This window comes from Trachurus trachurus (assembly GCF_905171665.1).
Source record: "Trachurus trachurus genome assembly, chromosome: 22".
NCBI classification, from domain to species: Eukaryota; Metazoa; Chordata; class Actinopteri; order Carangiformes; family Carangidae; genus Trachurus; species Trachurus trachurus.
In genome coordinates this window covers 10,442,867-10,464,451 of record NC_139907.1, presented here as the reverse complement: position 1 = coordinate 10,464,451, position 21,585 = coordinate 10,442,867, and the positions used below count along the sequence as shown (strand labels likewise).

At 42.1% G+C, this 21,585-nt stretch overlaps 2 protein-coding genes across 5 annotated transcripts in view; both read right to left on the bottom strand.

Moving 5' to 3' along the window:
• pacs2 (phosphofurin acidic cluster sorting protein 2) overlaps window positions 1-9,189 on the bottom strand; it is a 69,095-nt gene extending 59,906 nt beyond the window's left edge. For 2 of the 3 annotated variants that reach the window (XM_083998400.1, XM_083998401.1), the window contains exon 1: window positions 8,730-9,189. In XM_083998400.1, coding sequence (XP_083854526.1) covers window positions 8,730-8,848 — 119 coding nt within the window. In that variant the 5' untranslated portion in view covers window positions 8,849-9,189. Of the gene's footprint in view, window positions 1-6,231; window positions 6,258-8,729 lie in introns of those variants that run through there. The other variant, XM_083998402.1, reaches the window with a different exon arrangement.
• A 3,383-nt stretch (window positions 9,190-12,572) lies between these two features.
• srsf5a (serine and arginine rich splicing factor 5a) lies at window positions 12,573-19,834 on the bottom strand. 2 transcript variants are annotated; one of them, XM_083998287.1, is made up of 8 exons: window positions 19,719-19,834; window positions 18,067-18,200; window positions 17,901-17,971; window positions 16,779-16,904; window positions 16,124-16,193; window positions 14,569-14,642; window positions 14,376-14,480; window positions 12,573-13,850 (listed from the first exon to the last, which is right to left on the bottom strand). In XM_083998287.1, exons 2-8 carry the CDS (start codon window positions 18,190-18,192, stop codon window positions 13,532-13,534), a joined length of 891 nt encoding a protein of 296 aa, XP_083854413.1. In that variant the 5' UTR covers window positions 18,193-18,200; window positions 19,719-19,834; the 3' UTR covers window positions 12,573-13,531. The 2 variants fall into 2 exon arrangements, with proteins under 2 accessions (XP_083854413.1, XP_083854414.1); XM_083998288.1 differs by having other exon boundaries at window positions 16,797-16,904.
• Window positions 19,835-21,585: the final 1,751 nt, after the last annotated feature.

Genomic DNA, 21,585 nt, shown 5'->3' with positions numbered 1-21,585 from the left:
GAATCTATGAACAGAAAAAGGTTAAAATATCAGAGAACTGTTTTTTACGGCCCACTGTACCAGTATGTGTATAAGTATGTATTGTTTATGGGGTATTTGAGTAATGGAGGGTTACCTTATTTGTATGTGTGGAACGGAGCAGAGGCTTAATAAGTATTTCTGATTCTGATTTAAAGTGCCTGTTTCCTTTTAAATATTCAATGCCAATAATTTCAAAACAGAAAAATGCACCACATTTCTGACATTAAAGATGCAGGAACCAGCTAATATTTGATATTTTACTTGATAAATTGTTGATTAAGAGTCTAATTTCTTGTTAGCACAAAACTTACATATTTCTATCACTAAGTGATGCAGCTAGTTGGTTAACATACAACCTTCAGCTTCAACATTGATGTCTTTCAAACCACTAGAGACAGCTCTTAGCGAGTAAAGGAATGAAGTCTGGCGTAACGTTTCTCCTCAGCTTTTCATGCTAACAGTAATTATGCAGTAATAGCAAACATTACAAATAGCTCCATTAGCGCTGCGTGCGTTTGAATGGCCGAACATCAAACCCTCTGATGCTAAAAAAAATCAAACCTAATTGAAACAACTGGGGCATTATCATATTTTACTGAGTCATTTCTTCCCTTCACCGTTTGATATCTCATTAGTAAGCTGCTCTTATTGTGTGTCCGGTTCAGCTGGGTGCCATTAAGCCTGCTCTCCATCACCCTGAGATCTATCTGGAGTGAAAGGCGTCCAGTGAGGAGGACATTATGCCCTTGGACTGAAACGTTTACACCGACATACGGATTGGCCAAGGTTGGATTAGCTCTGCCACATCAAAGCTGACCTATTCTTCCAAGTAAATCAATGTGTTGCTGAACTGAAAAAAGAAATGTCATCCTATACGTCGTATCTATAGTGGGACATGTGCTTGTCCCATCTTGCAATTATCATGAATTCAATTAGGAGAGTATTTGCTAATAAAACGTCAGTGCTGTAGGTGCATGTAGAATATTTCACAGTGACACAGTTTTAGCTCCTGAGCTCGGAGGCATTAATCTGCTCAAACACAAAAGCTTCATTTTTCTCAACCTTCATTCACCCGAAAGAAGATTAACTCTCTTCAATGTTTCTGTGCTATTTCTAAACATTCGGGTTAAATCAGGCTATTTACAGTAATCTTGTGTTTATGTCTACACTTTATCAGTCGTATAATACCCTTCAGACTGCTGCGGGCCTTGACTTCTGACTAGAGTCCCTGTCACAGCCTTATTGTCCCTTCTGGCGGTTTCAAGAACACCGGCTACATTCAATGTAAACAATCCCCATATTGTGCACGTCAGGTTTGCTCAGTATTTCAGGTCATTTGTTGACGCAGAACATACACAGACAGTCATTTTTCATGCTCCGCCGTCTCTTTCTGCAGAAAAAGCCATGTATTCAAATATGAGCTGAAGAGATATTATCAACACGGCGTCCTTAAAATCAAATATTGTCCGTGGGGAAATAATAGAAGATTATAAAAAGCAGGCAGTCGGGCATGGAGCCGGGCACCGGGGCGTGACGAAAAGTCAGCTGGAGGCAAAATTGATCGGCCTGCAGAGTCACAAAGCATCTGAAATGAGTGTGTGAGGGTGTGTGTGTGTGTGTGTGTGTGTGTGTGTGTGTGTGTGTGTGTGTGAGTGAGGAGGCGACTGCCCTTTCCTGTCCTGCCCCGTCTGTCCTCCAGGTCATGCTGCATCAGCAAGATGGGGATGGAGGGCGGGTGGGGAGGTGCTGCATATCTTACATAAGGCCGTCTGACTTAACATTCAAACAACATGGCACGAGTTGTACTTGACAAAGACGTCTGTATGAAAAGTCAGTGGTTGCATGCAGCTGAATGACTTTGTTTTTGTTTTTTTTAGTCAGAGCTCTATGATCAATTATTTATTAGACTTTTCCTTTATAAAAAAAAAAGGTGGGGGAGGAGGAGTGACCTAAATTTCAAAGGAAGATACTACAATTACTGGAGCACTCCAGACGTCGGAGAATTAAAAAGTTCATTACCATACATTATAACAGTGTGACAAGCCAATAAGTTCTCCATGTTAAAATCAAGGATAAACCAGAACGGTGTAATGGATGTTTGAGTGACAGTAAACCCAGAAGATAGCTCACTTTGCTGATTAAGGGTGACAGCGTTTTTTGTTTCGTGAGTTGATAGACACGTGGGCTGAATCTAAACTACAATCTAATCATTGCAAATCAGCCAAAGTGAAACCGACAAATGTGGAAAAGGTTAAGACGAAGAAGACAGACCGGTCCCAGAACATGACGGAGAATGGTCCTGGCATGTCACCAGAGCAGAAAGGACAGGACAGATAAGAGTTGGAGGTCAGATCACTTTCTAAACATGACGATCTGTTCATCTCCTGCTACTATTGAGAAGAAATGTCCATGTATTCACAAACATTTCTCCACACTGGCACCAAGAAGATCTATATATTGACTTTCCTGATCCATAAACCCTCCGACTAATTACAATTCAAGTGCAGGTCAAAGTTTACAGAGCGAAACATCTTGACAACTTCACAGACAGATTACCATGAAATTCATAGTAAGACATTCATTGTTCCTAGAGGTCAAAGCCCTCTTGTCTCTTGATCCCTTCTGTGCAGCACGTCTTTTTGGTTGTCCAGTCAAATATCTCAATATTTGCACTGGCACAAACTTAAAGACATTCATTGTTCCAAGATGATGAACCCTACTGACTTTGCTGATCCTCGTCCAAGGTTTATATTTGTGTAAACATCTCAACAACTATTGCATTGTGAAACCACCCTTTACTTTTCCTCCAGCACCATCATCACATGACATTAACATTTTAATTTATTACCAACATAATGGCATTTCCATGAGCTTATTACCTCGTCTTTAGTACTAGTACTTGTACTCGAAAGCATGGCAAGTTGATACCTAAACATGAGCATGCTGGTGTTAGGATTTACTCAAAGCACCACCAAGTGCAGCTTCACAGAGCTGCATGGCTGATGTGGCTCTGGACTCTCAGTCTTGTTTAAACTCCCAAACATTGGTACAGAACAGGCACTGAGGGCAGGACAACAGGAACAACACGAAGAACATAAAACAATGAGAGGCTTTAACTGCCTCTCATTCATCCTACTCTAAATTCCCGCAGTGTGAGCATCCCAGGCAGCCAGGGGACAAAAGAGCAAGTGTCTCTCACTGCTGCTCAAAGCGACATCTCAGCACTCTCGCCTCCAACAGGCCCAAATATGACAGCCTACTGGGTCCAGCTGCCACTCGAGAGCCCGTTCAATCCCGGCTCTGTCTCAGAGATTGGCCCCGTCTCTGGCGACACTTAGCCTCACGCCTGTGGGCTGATGGCGCAGAAATGCAACTGATGCCCACTTCAAAAATACCAAGATGAAACACGGCTCCTTGCCCTCGGCTCTTAAGAGGAGAGAGAGAGAGCTTCGGCGATTATACATCTCTCCAGCGTGATTGATTTTGCACGCCGGACAGAGGGATGAACCTTTAGGAATAAGAGGGCGATTATTAAAAAGCACGGCGCACCCTGAGCGATGAAAAGCTGCACTTTTATTCAAATGCTTCTCACGATGAGGTGACACATCTGAGGAGTGCATTTCACATTCACACTCAGAATCTGAGTCCAACACTTAGCTGTGCTTGCTGCTGAGGATTTTAATAAGGACAGCCCTTGTAGGGTGAAGTATCCCACAAGTACTTCATATCCTGGCTTAACATTATAAGCAGCAGCAGCAGGCCAGAGCTTCTAAACGCTCTGTGCTGCCTCGTAAAAGCAGTACACAGCAGCATTTGCATTTCACTGGCCAGCTCTTGGAGGTAAATGCATCTTGAATCTGACATCTGGATATCCAAACCACGGGCAGTTATCGTTCAACCACCCTCCGAGTTAGGTGATTAAGGCCCCTCCCTCACCTATGATAGGTTATTATTAAGCATCTCAGCGTGGAGTGGCACATGTCCTGATGTGGCTCGGGGAAACGTGAGATCATTGCCGAGGCAGCACTTCTATAAGCCTCCCTGCCTAATAGCCTTGGGCTTCAGAGACCTCCGAGCCACAGCCAGCGTGGTTTGTGGAGCCATGGAAGAAGAACAAGGAGAAGAAAAAAGGATAAATAGACAAAATCAGGAGAAGAACAGGATGTACCAGGAGGATGAATACAAAAATGCAACGTGGTCCCTCATGAGAGACAGTGGCTTTAGCTGGGTTACAACAGTGATGATGATGACACCATGCAAGGTGAACAGATGCAGCATGAATCACATCTGAAGTCTCATTCTGGCAACGCGACATCGTGGTCAGAGTCACCACAGGGATGGGAACATGTTACTGGCCTTTTCTCCACTGTCAACCTCCAATATGTTTTCCCTTATGAAATAAAAACCAAACGCCATCTGCTAAGCACTCCTTCAAAAAAAATCCCTCAAAAGCAAATGAACTTCATTTGTTTATTTGCTGGGTCAAGTGTGAACTTCCGTGCTCAAGATTTTCCCAAGTCCTCCCACATTACCAGACCAGTGTCATCAATTACTCCACTGTCCAACTACTTAAGTCTTTTGGCTTTAAATTAGCTTGTTTTTACTTTCACACTAGACTTACTCACTCTGTTTGGAGATAGGCCTGTATTCAGTTTTCATTTATTCATTTATTCATGACCAGACAACAAAGACAACACTTTCACACTGTGGGAGAGATATGCTTTCTTTTCTTTCTTTTTCTTTCTTTCTTGCCAAGAGAAAAATCAATACCACTTTTACATCTTTCAGTTAAATATGAGGCTGGAGCCAGTAAGTCGTCAGCTTAGCTTAGCATAAAGACTGGAAAGAGGGGGAAACAGCTAGCCTAGCAGTTATGTGTTGTAATACTGTGATAGCAGTGATTTATAGGACAGAGCCAGGATCACCGTTTCCCTCTGTTTCCAGTCTTTACGTGAAGCCAAGCTAACACCTTTCGCCCTGGCCCCAGCTTCATCCAGATACAGACACTAAAGCTAACTCACAACACAAAACTGAAAAGGTCAATTTCCCTCAATGTCCTAAATGTTGAAGTACTTATCTATTAAAGGCAGCTGCAACTCATTTATGAAGGTCATTGTTGTACATTCACCTTCACAAAAAACTCATTTCAGACTGGCAGGTTAGCATGTTGAAGGCTGAAAATCTGACTTTTGGAGGAAATTAAAGCAGAAGAAAGCGGAATGTTTGCGTTAATATAAGTCTTAAATAGTTATATCTTCCGACAGCAATCACTTATATAGAGTGTTTGGTCCGAAACACGGGTCTGTCAGTCACTCTGCTCTGCTGTAAGCCGAGGAGAAAACCTTCCTTGTATCCTACAACCTTTATCCAATGAGGAGAGAGAACGGCATAAAGGGGCGGTCCTCTCTGTGTGTGCAGCCAAGGGATGCGCGTGAATGTGGTGACGTAGGGACGAGGGCGGGGACTGCTAACTCCATCGGCTGACAGGAAGTTAGCCAAAACGACTGGATCGCTTACTTCTGCTTTAAACAAGCTATTTTCTTGTCTAACTTCTAAATATTATCCTTAAATCTGCAAAGAAATTCCTCCATGTTTCTCTCTTTGCTCTCCAACTGTTTAAATTCTATTTTATTAAGGCCGCCCGTCCTGCTATAAAACAAGTTTGTCCTCTGAAGACAAGCAGGGGACAGTTTGTTTATCCACCTTGAGAGGCTGATATCACAGGACGAAGCAGTCGACTTGACACATCGTTAACAAGGCGAGTTTCCCTCTGTCTACACTGACAGACAGCACTCAATAGAGATCTGCACTGATCCTGATTGGCTCGGGGAGTGAAGCGTCCACTCAGACCAACTCACTGCAGAGGCAGGCAACTATCGCGTTAAACAGGAGTAGATAGATGCTCACAGTAAAGCGGCTTCATGTGACAATCTACTCTGTTCATGTTACTGGCAGACATTCAGGGTCGGGGAGGTGGGGGGGTTGAACATGGGACTTTTTAGTTACAGGAACCTTTTTATCCACTTGTCCACTCAGGAACATCACCGCTACACTGTCCCTGGAAATGAATTAGTCTTATTTCAGCTAAAAGCCATGCAATGTAATACTCGCTGGAGGTATTAACTTAAGAGGATAGAGAGTGGCTAAGGAGAGGCAGGCATCACTTTAAAAAAATAAATAAAAATAAACACACATATACTCCCTACTCACACGCTCCTGTATTAATTACAGCTTTTTTCCTTCTCCACAGCTGCTGACCAGAATCTGGCAGCAGGGTTTAGCGGAGATGAGTCTTAACCACAAACTCCCTTCATTTCTGTCATGACATCAGGCTAAAAATGTGCATTTGCTTATGTGACTGGGAAGGGAAAAAAGAGACGACTACTCATCATGTTTCAACATGATGTGACTCAAAAACGCTTGGATCAGATCTCCAGAGACGCCCAAGCGGGAGAAGAGAAAAAAAGAAAAAAGAAAAGGTTTCCTTCCAGTGTTTTCTCTGACCACTTCCTCTGAGGCTTCGCCAGTGTTTTCACCGCTGAAGAAAGACCGTATGTACAGTAGTTACACAAAATATCACATGTAGGTGCAAGGTCACTGAGATTCAGATAGATCTGTTCCTCATCAACAATAATAGCTTTCATGTCATCACAATGCAACTCCTGTTATGACCCTACGTGGCACCAGAGTTGATTGAGCATTCAGTCAGTCCATCAGTTTTTTCTGATAAATGTTTTTTCAATCAGAAATGCTGAGTATTATCTAGCTGCAGCTCGTTAAATGCGAGGCTTTGATGGTTTTCTTCATCTTATGTAACACTAAACCGAACATCTTGATTGAACAGAGCAAGGAATTTGACAACATCATCAAGTTGTTAATCAAAAAATTGGAAGACTAAATGATGAGAGAGTGATAAATGCAGCGTGAGTGAGCTGTCAGTTTTTACGTCTAATGCCGTAGTAGGTCTGTGATTGAATCTGAAATTTCAACAGTCAGTTAAAACAACTGAATATATTTGATTACACAGTCGGTTCACAGCGCTGCAGAGTTTTATTCTATCTGTTTGATAACCCCAGAGAATGAAAGCCACAGCTGCAGCAACTCACAGTCATTTTCATTATCAATTAATCAGCCGGTTATTGTCTCAATTAAGCGATTCTTTGCTATGTTTACCATGACCAACACAATGAAATGTTGATCACAAATTGCTGAAAGACTGAATCACAACACTTCAGATTTGTTTGTGTCGTCTGGGTTCGAACCCTCAGGGATTGGGGACAATGTGGAGTTTACATGTTCTCCCTCTCTCCTCCAGGTTGTCCGACTTCCTCCCACCATCCAAGGACACGCAGCCTATAGGTTAATTAGAAACTCTACAGCACCCACAGGTGTTAATGTGATCAGCTGGTGTCGGCTCCAGCCCCCTACGGCCTCTTTGGAACAAGGAGTGTAGATAAGATGTAGATAATGGATGGATGGATGGATCTTAAGACAACAAGAAATTAAACAAATCTTCAGCTCAGTTTGTCCCCTGTTCCTCTGCATGACCTTGACAGAGTTTTGACTAATATTAATTACCTATAAAAAATAATACAGACAAATCACCAACCAAATGATTGTGTCCTTCAAATAAAGACAGTAAGTGTGCCTCGAGCTACAACTGCTTTGTAAAGGTACTGTTGATAATGAACTGCCATGTTTAACAAGAAGTCCTAAAAGAGCCGAAACACCAGATTAAATAATCAATTAGTTGATCACCAGATGGTTTTAAATGTGGACATTTGCTGTTTTTGTCTATTTTTTGTAGGATTATAATCAGTCTGATTAAAAAATCTGGGAACATCGCCTTAAACCGTGATTGTACTTTTCCATGATTTTCTAATATTACAGACTGAGCTATCAATAGATGATTCCATTATGACAATAATTGTTGGCTGCACACCGACCACTGATGAAACTGTATCAGTCTCTGAGCTCACGTGGTTACAAATCCATGATCTGCATGACATTGATGAAGGCAGCGTGATACAGTCACAAGATCTGACAAAGCTGCCCCCATGAGCTGTTTAACAATAAAAAAAAAATCACCCAGAGAGTTTTAAAAATCAAGAGTTGCACATCGAGGAGGACTTGCAGTGTGTGAACTCATCCATGGGGACTCTGGGGAGGGGGGGAGGGGGAGGTCACAGGTGCCAAGTGGTCTCCATGGTGCAGCCTGGCACAATGACCTGGCATAAAAAAAGGCTGGTTTATCCATCATGACAACTGAGAGGAAAGATTATGAGCATTCAGAGCCCCTGAACTCAACACAACACACACACACTCACATCTGCAGGATGCACAGGCTGCTGCTTGTATCAGTGCCCGCCTGCCAAATGGCTTTCACCAACTTGAAGCCGCATATATCTTCTATTTACCACAACATCAGAAGCGGAGCAGATGGCTGCAGCATGAGCATTACTACCCCCGCTGCTGCTGCTGCTGCAGGGCCTGCATGGGCATCCACCTGGCATGATGATGATACAGCTATAGAGCTGGCGGGTATAAGCCGCTGTGCAGCTGTAACGTTATAGCTGCAATCTCACAAATGACTGTGCAGGTCTAGCGCACTGCAAAAAAGCACACGAGGCTTTAAAGTTTAAAAGGACAATGAGAGGGGGGAGAGGAGATGTCAACGCGTGCACAGGCAGCAGCAAGCAGGGACTCACCTCGGGATGCAGTTCGGAGAGGATCCGTCAATCTCCCACGTTGCAAACAGGTTCATGGGCACCGGTCTGTTGAGCGCCCCGCTCCCGGGGAAGCTCAACCGGCCGCTTCTCTCCGCCATGGTCCGTCCGGGTCCGAGCTGCTGCTGCTGCTGCTGCTGCGGCTGCTGCGGCTGCTGCGGGTGGTGGGACTGTCCGACACCGAGCTGCTGGGGGACTGGTAGACAGCAGACCGGCGTGCAGGCTTCCTATGCGTGTCTATGCGTGTGTCTCTGTGTGTGTCCGTGCTGTGGAGAAGAGCTCACGTTAGTGTGATGTGAACGGCGGAGGACGAGCTCATTTCTCCGGCCGTGTGGCGGCAGCAGCAGCGGTGACGGCGGTGACGGTGTCGGTGGTATCGGTGGGCAGGTCGGTGCGTGGTGCTCGGTGCCAGGGAGGAACTCTGCAGTGGGAGCTGCGCTGAGTGAACGGACCGACCGCTGAGCTTGTTGTGCCTACCACGCTGCTCCCAGGGTATGGCGGGTGATCAGTGCCACTCTGGTCCGAGGAGAGGGAGGAGCAGCAGGAAGAACATGGGTCACAAAACATTTCTTCATAACTGGCTTTGCTGCTTTTAGTTGCATATAAGAAGGGTCTGATAATCAGTGTTGGGCACATTACTTTTAAAAAGCAATTACCCTTGTTATAGCTGCTAGTTACTCTCCCTCCAAAGTAATTGAGTTAGTAACTGAATTACTACATTATAAAAGTAACTAATTACCAGGAAAAGTAACTGTTGCGCTCGTTTTTTTTTTTGTAAAATGCTCAAATATGTCCAACTGCCAACCCCCCTAACCAATTCATTCAGTACTCCTCCGCACAGGCAGGCTCCGCAAGTTGGTTAGTTCCACCTAAACTGCTTTTTTCCGACTAGTTAATGCACTGAAACACTTCCCTATCAAAATAAGGGTGTGCAGATCAGCTAAAACAGGAATGTCTGGAGGTGTCTGGAATGTGTGAAGTGTGCTGTTATTAAAGATGTGGGAAGTGCCCTGAAGTGAAAAAAATGAAGGACATTTTATAGAAGACTACATTTCTCCAATGAAGTGATGAAAATAACTATTAATTGCAACCCTATTAAAGAATTAGATCACATTATATCATCAGGGCACTCGACATTTCTTGCATATCTTTTAAAGAGGTTGCTTGGTTCAGCAGTTCAATTGAAGTGCTGACACATTAGCTCTGGTTAACAATGTCCCTGTTATTGTAGAACCTGCATCTTATCAGTGATCGGGTGTCTTCACCCGCACTTCATTCATCACCTTTGAACCAAGCTGTGTGATATGTTTGTGTATGCAGCCTGAAAAAAACACTTTTCGACCCCTAGGGGGGCCCAGGGGCACTCCCCGGGAATTTTTTTTAAAGGTGAATCATTGTCATTGATAAGCAGCGATTTTCCTGAGAACCTAAATTTCCCTCGGTATAAAAAGCTGAACATTGCCCATACAGGGCTCTAAACAAACATTTGTAGCAGGTTATTTAAGCCCTAAATAATGCTGAGGGTCCAATGTGACCTGTTTTTACATTTGAGAATAGTAAAAACACCAAACATTTTTCCTTGGACTATAAGGCAAGGCAAGGCAAGGCAAGGCAAGGCAATTTTATTTGTATAGCCCGTTTTTACAAACAGTTTGTCTCAAAGGGCTTTATAAGCTGACTTCTATTGTGACCCAGACTTAAGCATGGTGCAGGCGTGATATATTTACTAGGGGTGGAATGGTTCACAAAATCCACGGTTCAGTTTGGTTCACGGTTTTGTTGGTTTCAGTTAAAACTGAAAAAATGAGGCAGTCTGACATCTGATACATCATTGTGACAGTCTGAGGTTAAAAGTAGTGAGATTCTGGCTGCAATTGATAGTTACATGATAGTTCCAACATGATTTTAATTTATTGGGCAAAGAAAGTTATCTAACAAATGCTAAGAACAATTAGTTATTCACTGAAATATATAACCTATATTTATTAATTGTGGTTCTTACAAAATTATATCTTATAAAACTGTCACTGTCAGTCAGCCTCTTCCTCCTCCTCCTGCTGCTGCTGCACAGGTCGCGCTAATAAATGCTAAACGCGCTAAATCGCTAATTGGTCGTGATCATCACACACACGCGGCCCCATACAGCAGACCTACTGTATACAACGCTGCTGGCGCATCTTCTAGCTCAGAGTCTTTCACTCGCCATGCTCACAAACGTTTCCACAAGTGACCAGCTGATATACTGCTCTGCTTCTTCTTGTTGTTTACCCATAGCACCCATGCTACAGGGCAGATTATTTCTTAGCACAGGCATGTTTTGATGGAGCAGTGTCAGATGTATAATGACCCCCCCCCAACCAAATTTTTTTTATTGCGGATTTACACGAACCACACAAATGACCCATTTGGGATTCAAAACGGCGAATTTCGCCGAAAGGTGACGAGTTTGCACCCCTATACAGTAACTTACAGTTGGTTATGATTTAGTTATTGCAATAAGAAAACAGGCAGTATTTTTTTTTACTGACTTCATGGTGGCACTGATTTTCTGCCATACCTGGCAGCTGAATGACACAGCTTTCAGTTTTAGTGAGCAGGCTTATCATGTGGCATTAACCACCTGTCATACAGTCCTCCCAGGGAAAACGTCATTGAAGGCCTCTCTCCACTGTTGGCAGGTGCAGACAGTGCAGGTTTGGGCGGATCCGTGGACTCAGGCCGGTTCGATTCCCACCCTGACACTGCAGTGTGTCCTGGAGCACAGAGTGTCCACTGCTGCCAACAATAGTACATGTCACTGCATATTATGGTATACTGTATTAGTACGACTCCCAAATAGTGAAGTGTGATGTTGACTTTCTCCCTTTATTTAGCAATTAGGATATTTGTATTTTAATTACACACATCACCTCATGCAGTGTTTTAATCTTAACCTTGATCTTTGGGTTTGTTATCTTTATTGTAATTAAGGGACAATTATTCATTTGCAACAACCCATACCTGTCTCCACACCTGTGCCACTCAACTACATTTGACCAAGACACCAACCAAAACCAACAACTTTGTAACTGTTAATGGTTAAATTAACAATACCAAACACTGATCAGTTATATTCCTTATGCACATCCCTGTATACTCAATAATGTGCAGTTAGCTGTTGTTGTACTGTGAGAAAGCACTGCCACCATGTGGTGAACAGTGTGGTTGAAGCTAAAACAAAAAATGCTGCAAGTACTCAATGACCCTTTGTTCTGCAGTACAACTTTATATAACTACATCTGTACGGTGTTGAACAAGCTTCAGATACGTATTTCACCAATTACCAGTGCAACCATTCACTGTCAAGGTGTTCAGAGACTGCATGGCAGGCATCTTAAGGATTAGCACGCATGAGCTGATGGATAAGCTGTTATCACATTAATCCATGGATATAGCTTCACTCTTCTTTTATCAATGGCCACTCCTCTCGTGTACTATTTATAGTCTTCTCCTTGTGAGAAAACGCACAACTCAACCTGTCACTGTACTGACAGGTATTCATAAATATTGGCATTAAATCTATTTTGGACCATTTTTACTCCCTTTGGACAAAGCAACAGAACTTTTGTATCTTGGCTTTTTAAAATAAAAGTTCCACCAGTGACCAATACAGTTAATCAACCTAGCATATTAAAATGTACTTCATCTGAAGACATCATATTGTCTAAAATATTATTCCATCTTTCTCACTACATATAAATGTTTTATTTGTATTTGTGTGTGCGTATCTGGGTTTTGGTTAGTCCAATAACTAGTGGTAAATAATTTTTGATGATAGATGTTGGATGACAGTTTGAGAAAGCTTTATTCAGTCGACCTGCAGATACCTTTAGTAGTAAAGTTTCCACATTCACAAAATATATATATAAAAAAAAATTTACAAAGAAAAATGTATAATAATGCAGTGAGTTTTATTAGTATCAAATCAATCAATGTATTTCTTTCTGCGGAAATAGACACAACAGCACACAAGCCAAGGCTGGAGATGAAGTAAAAGCAAAGAAAACAAAATCACCAACACGAGACAAGTACGTGATACAGCAGTGTTTTTAAAAAAAAGAAAGAAAGAAAAAGTCAAAATTAGTGCCAGATTCCAATATTATTACACACAACAGAGCTGAAAAATCACCTACTGAGATGTTTGCATTTTCATGTTCACATACATATCAGGGCAGTGAATGCAGCATGTGTGGAGGCACCGGTCCTGGTGCCTTGTCAGAAGCAGAATCACAGTTTCACGGCAATGCCAGGAGCTCGCATTACAGACAAGAAAACACACCCATCAACATCGTGGGGAGTTAAAACCCATCCCCAGTGAACCTTGAACACTCAGGCAAAGAACAGAGGAGTGGATGGAATCAAAACATGGCAGACGACAGCGACGATGACGGGCTGCAGGGTTTGTGATGATCACCAATCAAAATATTTTTCGGTCACTCAGCATTTCATCAAAATATGAAGGGGCTTTTAAAAAGAGGGAAATGTATAAATCATTAAGTAACAGGAAAACAAAAATATTTTCCCCTGTAGAAGCACATCCAAAAAATAAACTAACAAAAAAATAAAAACAAGAAGGAAATCAAAAGCCAAAATTGGGCACATTAAGAACTGAAGATCTTATTTCAAAAGAAGCCACGTAAAAGGCAATTCCTTCCCCTTCATTAAGAAAACAAAACCACAGGTCACCGTACAGACCTATGGTGAACAACTACCAGTCTATTTTACCGCCTACTGGTGTGTCGATCTCAGTGCTTGCTGTCTGCAGAAGCGGAGCGGGAACGTGAGCGGGACCTGGAACGGGAACGAGAACGGGAGCGGGAACGGGAGCGAGACTGTTTGTTCTGAGCGGGAGCCGGAGAGCGAGAGCGTGACCGAGACCTGGAGCGGGACTTGGAGCGAGACTTGGATCTGGATGGGGATCTGCCCGCGGCCTTGCCCCCGCCCGATGTCTTCTTCTCTGGGGTGCGGCTCATGGATCTGGAGCGGCTCCTGGACCTGTTGCGGCTGCGGGAGCGACTCTTTGAGCGGGAGTAGCTGCGGGAACGGGAACGGCTCTTGCTGTGACTGTTGAGACCAAAAGAGAGAAAAGCCATGTTAAACAGAAGTCCTCTTCAAACTAACATTTTCATTAGTTTTTCAGTTTGCTTTTTGATTTCAGTTTAGTTTTAATTAGTTCAACAAGTGATTAAGCAGTTACAGTTTACCAGTAGTTCTTATTTTTGAGGAATTGATTAGTTTTTATTTAGTTTTTCCAGGTATGAGGAGAAGACCTCTGAAGATGAACTCCCAAATTTGTGGGATTTTTCCCTTTCAGTTGCATCCCATACATGTTTCCATCAGTCCTCATCATGTTACATTCACTTGCAAATTCAGTTATGTTAGTTTTGCAGTTGTTCACTGTAGTTTTTATTTAGTTCTCGTTTTTGGAAATGTTTTATTTTCATTTCAGTTTACCAAATTATTTTGTTCACTGCTAGTTTTAGTTTTTGTGAACTATAATAACCCTGGCTCTGAGCAGGGTGATGACACAGAAATAAGTCTTGATTCTCAGATATGTCAGATTCAGAAGATAATTTAAGGGCACATCACCTTCTGCTGTCCTCGTAAATCTTCAGCTTGCGTCCATTCAGTTCTGTCCCGTCGAGCTTGGAGATGGCGTTCTTCATGTCACTGCGAGATGCAAACTCAACCACCCTGTTTTGTGGAAACATGAATTAAAATCAAACTCTATAATACAAAAACCAAAGAGTGGAGCGTTAAAACAACAAGAAGAGAAACCCACCCTTCATTTTTGTTGGGTCTGTGGGCGTCCACAAAGGTAACTTCACCTGCTTTTCTCATCAGGTCTTTCAGGTCCTGTTTCAAAGCATAATGTGGGATTAGTGAGGCAGAACAGAGCACGAGGTGCCAGTGAGAGCCTTTTCTGACCTGGAGGGAGAGAAGTGAGCAGGCAGCAAGAAAAAACCAGCACACACAGAAACATGGCTTATCTAATGCTGTCTTTTTGTCACTTTGTGTGATGATAAGCTCCCATTTCAGTGGAGGGCATGTAAAGAAAAAAAAAGAGCCACTGAAAAATGCTGTGAGCGTGGACAAGTGTTGCCTTTTCTTAAAAAAAACAATCTCTATGTCCCATTTAATGGCTCCATGAAGTCACGTTTATTGTGTAAACTCATGACCTAAAAAAACAAATTCAACTTCATAGTGAGACGCCACATAACACAGCAGTAAAGAGTTTTTATGTGTCAATAGTTACAACTTGTGTGTTTTTTTTTTTTCATCCGAATGTGAGAGATAAAAACTGTCCTCATTAGGGGATGGATGACAATAGCACTATGGATAAGTGAACAAAAATCTGATCTTTTTGTTCATTTAAGTGACTTGGCTCAAAAGATGTGAAGTCTTTACAAAGTAAAACTGCCCCCTGCTTCCCATTTGAGACTGTAACTCTACACCCCGTTACCACCCGACCCTGAACAAACCCAATCACATGAGTTTTATGCTACTTACCGCTCCATACCCAGGAAGATATTAGCATAGAGCCACTTGTCCAAATAGCAAATGGGAACCAATGCAGTGTTAAGCCCTTGAGAAACGACCTCGGCCTTGACTCAGCATCCGGCCTCCACAAGTAAGGAACCACCAGAGAGCAAGTAGGGGGAGGGGTGCGCGCCCCACTCAACACCCCCCCCAGCTCCATCAGCAACAGAAAAAGACCCAAATGGGAGATTGTAGGGACCGTGGATTTGAGGGGGGTTACAGCAGTCGGGGATGCCAGCCCACAGAACCTCCAGACTGTGGCTACGGACCTCCTAAGGCTACCGTATCCTGCGCTAGACCACTTTCACCCGCTACGGGGCCCAGCCAAGACTTTAGACCGGCGGCAACTGCGTGTAAGGAGAGGCACCAAATGGACACTATTCAGAAAAACAACCAGGAGAGGGCGCTACACACTTCTGACACCTCCGTGGAGGTTGTGCATTCACCTCTTGATGTAAAGGAAACCAAATCAGAGCTGTTTAAAGTGAGTTTTTTTTTAAAAAAGGGGTTTTGGTTAGAAATCCCATGAGCAGCAGTAACATGTGTTTTTGTGTGGGGGAAAAAAACATGTAGGTGGAGGTATACAAAAAAAAAACTGGGGGGCTTTCTGTTGCAATTGGCCAATTTACTGTTGAGTGCATACTTTTGTTTTTATCCATTAGGATATTCGAGTCTAAACAAATTGACCCAGCCTGTTCAAATGAATGCTGCTTCACTTTAAAAAGTGTGTAATTACTATGCAATTTGAAAGAGCTTGTGTTGTAAGACAGATAAAACAAAGTTCAGTGATCTCTTACCTGCCAGCTGATGCGTGAGGACAGGTTCTCTACAATGAGTCTGTGGTCAGTTCGCACAGGAGGGCCGTACCTGTGCATGTTGAATGAAATGGTAAAATAAATAACAGCCTTTAGTTCTACATTTCTGTGAAGACAAGAGAGGGCAGATGTTTCCTAATCTATCAGGAAAGCCTTGTGTGTTGAATGCAGGCTATAAAATTCACCAGAATTAACTGCTGTTGTATTTACTCTGTCAGCCTGAGAGCTGGGTCAATATTTGAATTTGATTCAGCAGTGGAACAACAAGCTTTCATTTTCCACCAGCTTTGACTTTATCTCAGTCCTGCTTAAAAGATTAAAGTCACATATTTTTTGGTGCACATTTTATGCCTCATGCATGCAATTGTGTTTTGTCAGTCTTAGCTTTGAAGTCTTAGTTACATATTTATGGATTAGTGCACTACATGTTCTTGCATAAACAGCCTGGCAAAGGCATCATGGTTCACTGTGTTGTATGTCTTAAGAGAGATCGGAACCAAATGATGAATTTTCACAGATTTAATACATATTTTGCCTGATATAAGTTTCTAACAATCAGTTTTACAAGACAGGAAATTTCATGAAGAATTTGAAAAGACAAGTAGAGGAGGTAATTAAATTGATAATGTATAAAGACCTGTTTTCATCCATGTACCTGGATCCACTGCCACGAGATGGGCGATAGCTGCTGCTGCTGCTAAAGCGTCCCATGCCCGGGCCACCACCCCTGCCTCTTCTGGAGCGAGCGTGCTCAATAGTGACTCTAAAACAAACAAACAAAAAGACAGAACAACTTTTCTTTAGATAAAAGGTGAGGAAAAATGTAAATGTTAAAAAGTTAGTAAGCACGGAATCTATGTTGTAAAAATGCCCCACCATGCCCACTTTCTGTGTGGGCTGATTCTGCAAACAGACAAAATGGTCACTGCAAAAAATGACTGCAATGTTTGGCTGGTGTAATGTTTTTTCACACCCTCTAAATTTCCCCTGACATCAACTGCCTGCGAACCCTTAGCAACATCATGGTGCAGCTTTCTTACCATGTATTTTCACTTCACTTGGCTATTTGAGGTTAAGATCTATGAAGACATACTAGTTTATAGTGAAAATGCCTTTTACATTTTTAATTAGGCTCATCAAATATCTACTTTTGTTAGACAAATGATGAGATCAAATCCTCATTTTTTATTTAAAAACGAATTATTACATTAGAGCTCCAATGTGGATACACTTGTATGAACGTTTACTTAATGTTTTCGGCGCCTTTTTAATCATGTGTGCCGACGCTGTGAGTCAGAAACACGTTGAATAGACTTGTGACAGCACTGGTATTTATCTGCAGCGCTGTCACAAACCCAATTCTGATTAGCATACTGCAAACTATTAGAAACTCCTACACAATAGACAACAATGAAAAGTAGCAGCACAGTAGGAGGGTGTTCATTCTGACTTCAGATCTGCTTCGTAAAAGTCTGTCCTTGCAGAGTGAGGAAGCTTGTGAGTCACAGTGGGACCCGAGAAGTTAATAGTTAACACCAAATCTAGTTTTAAGTGTTTGGGCAGTAACCAGAAATACATGGTTAACAACCGCTTCTAATTCAGTCTCTACCACATTAATAACCGATGGTGGGTGTAGTGGAGGATGGTGAACATCAACATTAGCTAATCTTCCTCTGACGGTTGTGAAATGCTGCACTTCTCTTCTTAGATTGAGTGGTGCTCAAAAGACAAAAGAAACCAGCCATGATTAAATCGTTACCTCTCACTGCACAACTCTTTGCCATTCAGCTCGTACACTGCATCATCTGCATCTCTGTGGTCATCAAATTCCTGAGAGAAGGAGGGCAAACAAATGGTGATTAGAGAGGAAAAAACAAGACAGGATCACTGGTCATCATGCACACAAAGTGTAAAGTGAAACTAACCACAAAGCCAAATCCATTTTTCAAGTTGATCTCGCGAATCCGTCCGTATCCCTTGAAAAACTTCTCCACGTCTCTCTCTCTGGCGTGTGGGCTCAAACGGCCAATGAAGACGCGACAACCACTCATGTTACCTGCTGAAAAAGGGAAAACACAAGAGTTGGTAAATATTTAACAATGGGTGAGAAGGTGGAGTAGAGGCACTGTAATATTTAATATTTGTCAAAGTAGTGCCTGTACTTGGCCCTTAATTCATTCAACAACATTTCACAGTATAATGGGTTGCCAACTATACTTTGGCAGCCATTAACACACCTGGGCAGATTGCCCATGTAAAGACTATGTGTGGTTTCTGTTGCTTAGGCCACATTTTACCAACTGTTCATTTTTAGATGTTCCTCATGGCCTACAACCTTTACAAAATTGTGCTTCTGTGACCTTTTCTTATTTGAAAGCTTTTCCTGCCTTTGTGAATAACAATTATGCAGTGAAACACACCAGAAGTAGTGAAACTGGGATGAAAGCCATGTGATACCCAACTTCCAGTAAAACCAGTTCCAGTGAAGTCATTATCAGACATAGACCCAACCCCAAGATCTCCATTAAACTTAACAACCCCCAACGTTTGTGTACTCCTCCCCAAGTTTATTAGGTGCACTTAACATTTATTTTAGCCTGGTTGTATTATGTTGTATTTTTCATACCCAACTATAAAGGACATAACCTTCAGGTATATTTTGGCCTATTGCAGGAAAGTGTTAACTCAACATCTGCGATGCTTTTAATGTTAATCCTAAATTAACTCTTCCCAACTGTTAATTTTCGCTTTTGATACCTGCAGTAGCCTACAATTTCAGGCTGCAACAGATGGTAGATTAATCCATCACATGCTTTGCAGCCAGTTATCCAGCAGCTATCGATGCAACTGACCAGTCATTGTATAAACAATGTCTACCACATGCGGTTTATAATTTGCGTCTTTCCTTTGTAAGGCACCATATGGTTCACCTTCCCTATTTTTGTTTACTTTTGCTTAGGCCAAATAATCAATCTGGGGATGCCAGGCCTTGTAATTCGTTTTTATCATTATCATTTCTTTCTTGCATTTGGTCGACAAAAGGAATTAGACGATAAAGACGATTGTTGGTTGAAGCTTTGAACGCACACGGACACAATCCCAACAAACTAATGGTCGATTGATTGAGATTTTATTTTTCAATGCAGGGCCTCTAGTTGTAATGGAATATTTCTATACTCTGCTATCCGTGCTTTTATATCCAGTAATGGACCCGAGTACTTCCTAAAACAGTCATCATCACTTAGGCCCTAATTTTAGCCTGAGGACACGCCGTGTTAGATTTCATATATTTAAACGCCAAATATAACGGGGGAAAACGGTAACTTAACGGTAGAAAAAAACTAGACATTTGCCTAACATAATATAAAAAAATAGATTAAAACGACGGTGAAACAGGCTTTAATTGAACCAGTAAACAGTTTCGCCTGGTGGCTTCGGTGTAGTTGTAGCTCGCCTCGAGGTCTGCTAACTAGCTTAGCTCGGACCAGACGGTGAAGCCAACGGTTAGTTCATCAAAACCGTCGAGTTCAGTAAAATAAAAAAAAGAAATTCAACGCAAATTCATTAATTTTCTCACCTGAGTTTTCTCCTCAAGCCGTGCCTTGTTCTGTTGATGTCGCTTTACGATGTGGTTTAGCTGCTACCTGCACCGTGTCGTCCACTCGACTGTGTCAAAATGGCGAAGTGTGGATCCAAAGAGCAAAGAGAGAGAACAGGAAACGCTGCTGTGGAGTCTGTCGACGTCCGGTTGCCAGTTCCGGCTTAGTCATTAACTAAAACTTAACGATTTTATCCCCTTTATTGTTTGGACAGGTGATACGTAGGTTAAATCATTTAACCCTGTTTTTTTGCCAGACGCGGTTTTTCGGTTGAAATATAAAATAATGCGTTTGATTAGAGAGAAAAAACTGGTAGTTTCGTAGAGTCCTCAAAGAGGGATACGGCACTTGTTTGGCAACCAGGGTCAGAGTTCAGTTCAATGAGCAGGAGGGAGCTACACGTTACCATGTACTACTAGGCCACAAACAGTAACAGATTAAACACGTTACTTTCCTTCATCTTACATCATTTTAAGGCCATATATATTTAGAATTTAAAAGCAGTTTATGAACATTTAATAAATATTTTGCAGCTGTAAACAAATATACACGCCACAGTTTAGTAGGCACACTTGGCTAAAAAATAACATTCCTGCCAGTAAATAGGACTCTCTATATTAGGGATGGGCAACTCATTCAACAAAGGGCCGACGTGTGGCTGCTGGTTTTTGTTCCAACCAACCAAGAGCACACAGTCTGACCAGTCAACTCTGAATAAGACTGATACCAGTTGATAAAATTAGTCAATTTGGTGTTGCTTGGTTGGAACAAAAACCTAGCAGCCACATCGGCCATTTGTGGAATAGTTTGGACATGCCTGAACTAAAGTTAACAATTTTACCTCACTTCTACCCAAGCAGGTCCTATGTAGGCTGAATCAGTTAACTCTGGTTGTGTAAGACGTGGGTTTTCAGTTTCGGCTTTTCAAGCTACACTAAAAGAAATAGTTCTGTCCGCTCCATCTACTGGGTCACAGTGACAGATGAAACACCTCATACTTTCCTTTATCTTACATTACTTTAAGGCCACATATATTTAGTATTTAAAAGCAGTTTGTGATCATTTAATAAATATTTTTGCAGCTGTAAAAAGATATAGCTACAGTATGTCACAGTTTATTAGGCACACACACCTGACTAAAATAACTTAACTTAATTCCCTCATAATAACCACAATCTCTTCTTGTAGGTTATATCTTTTAGAGAGAAATATTAAACCAACGTGTGCCTGGCTGCAGCTTCAGTCCAAAACCATCCCATCTACTTCCACATCTGGGCAGATTATGGCTGTTAACCTAAAGTACATTTCTTTGTGTGCCCCAGAACTGGTCCAGATGTGGTATTTGAAAATCATGCTGTATTCGGTCCACATCCTGACTGGGGTGGTGGAGGCTGCAGCGATTGTGATACCTGACAGAAGAAGGCACTTTATCACCACAAGGCTAAACCCAGCATTACCATGAACCTTGCTCACTGATTTCCAGCATTGCCCACAACAGCCTCATGCACCCAAATATGTTAACTTTGAATGAAACTTGTGTTGTCTCACCGAATGTACCATCATACAGTTTAATCTGCCAATACCCATATTTTAGACTAAAACAAAAGAAGCAAAACATTTCCTGGTTATCCATCTCTTTATTCTAGTACTATAGCATCATTCTTGAAATTGTCTCTTGGGTTAGGAAAAAGAAATACAAGGTTAAGGTTGACACCATACAATAGAAAAGAAAAATACCTGTCTGGTCTGCTCTGTAGAAAGTGCCATAGACTTTTGAGCATGAAATACTGACCACTGTACAGCACCCTGTCAACTTAAAATATACCAAAGAATCTGAACACAATA

Excerpts from the sequence above, each read along its gene's own strand:
- srsf5a (XM_083998287.1), bottom strand. The coding sequence starts at position 18,192 with ATGAGTGGTTGTCGCGTCTTCATTGGCCGTTTGAGCCCACACGCCAGA. Across the intron at positions 16,194-16,778 it reads AGGTACATGGATGAAAACAG|GTACGGCCCTCCTGTGCGAA; the intron begins GTCTTTATACAT and ends CAACATGCACAG. Across the intron at positions 14,643-16,123 it reads CCTCACGCATCAGCTGGCAG|GACCTGAAAGACCTGATGAG; the intron begins GTAAGAGATCAC and ends GCTTTGAAACAG.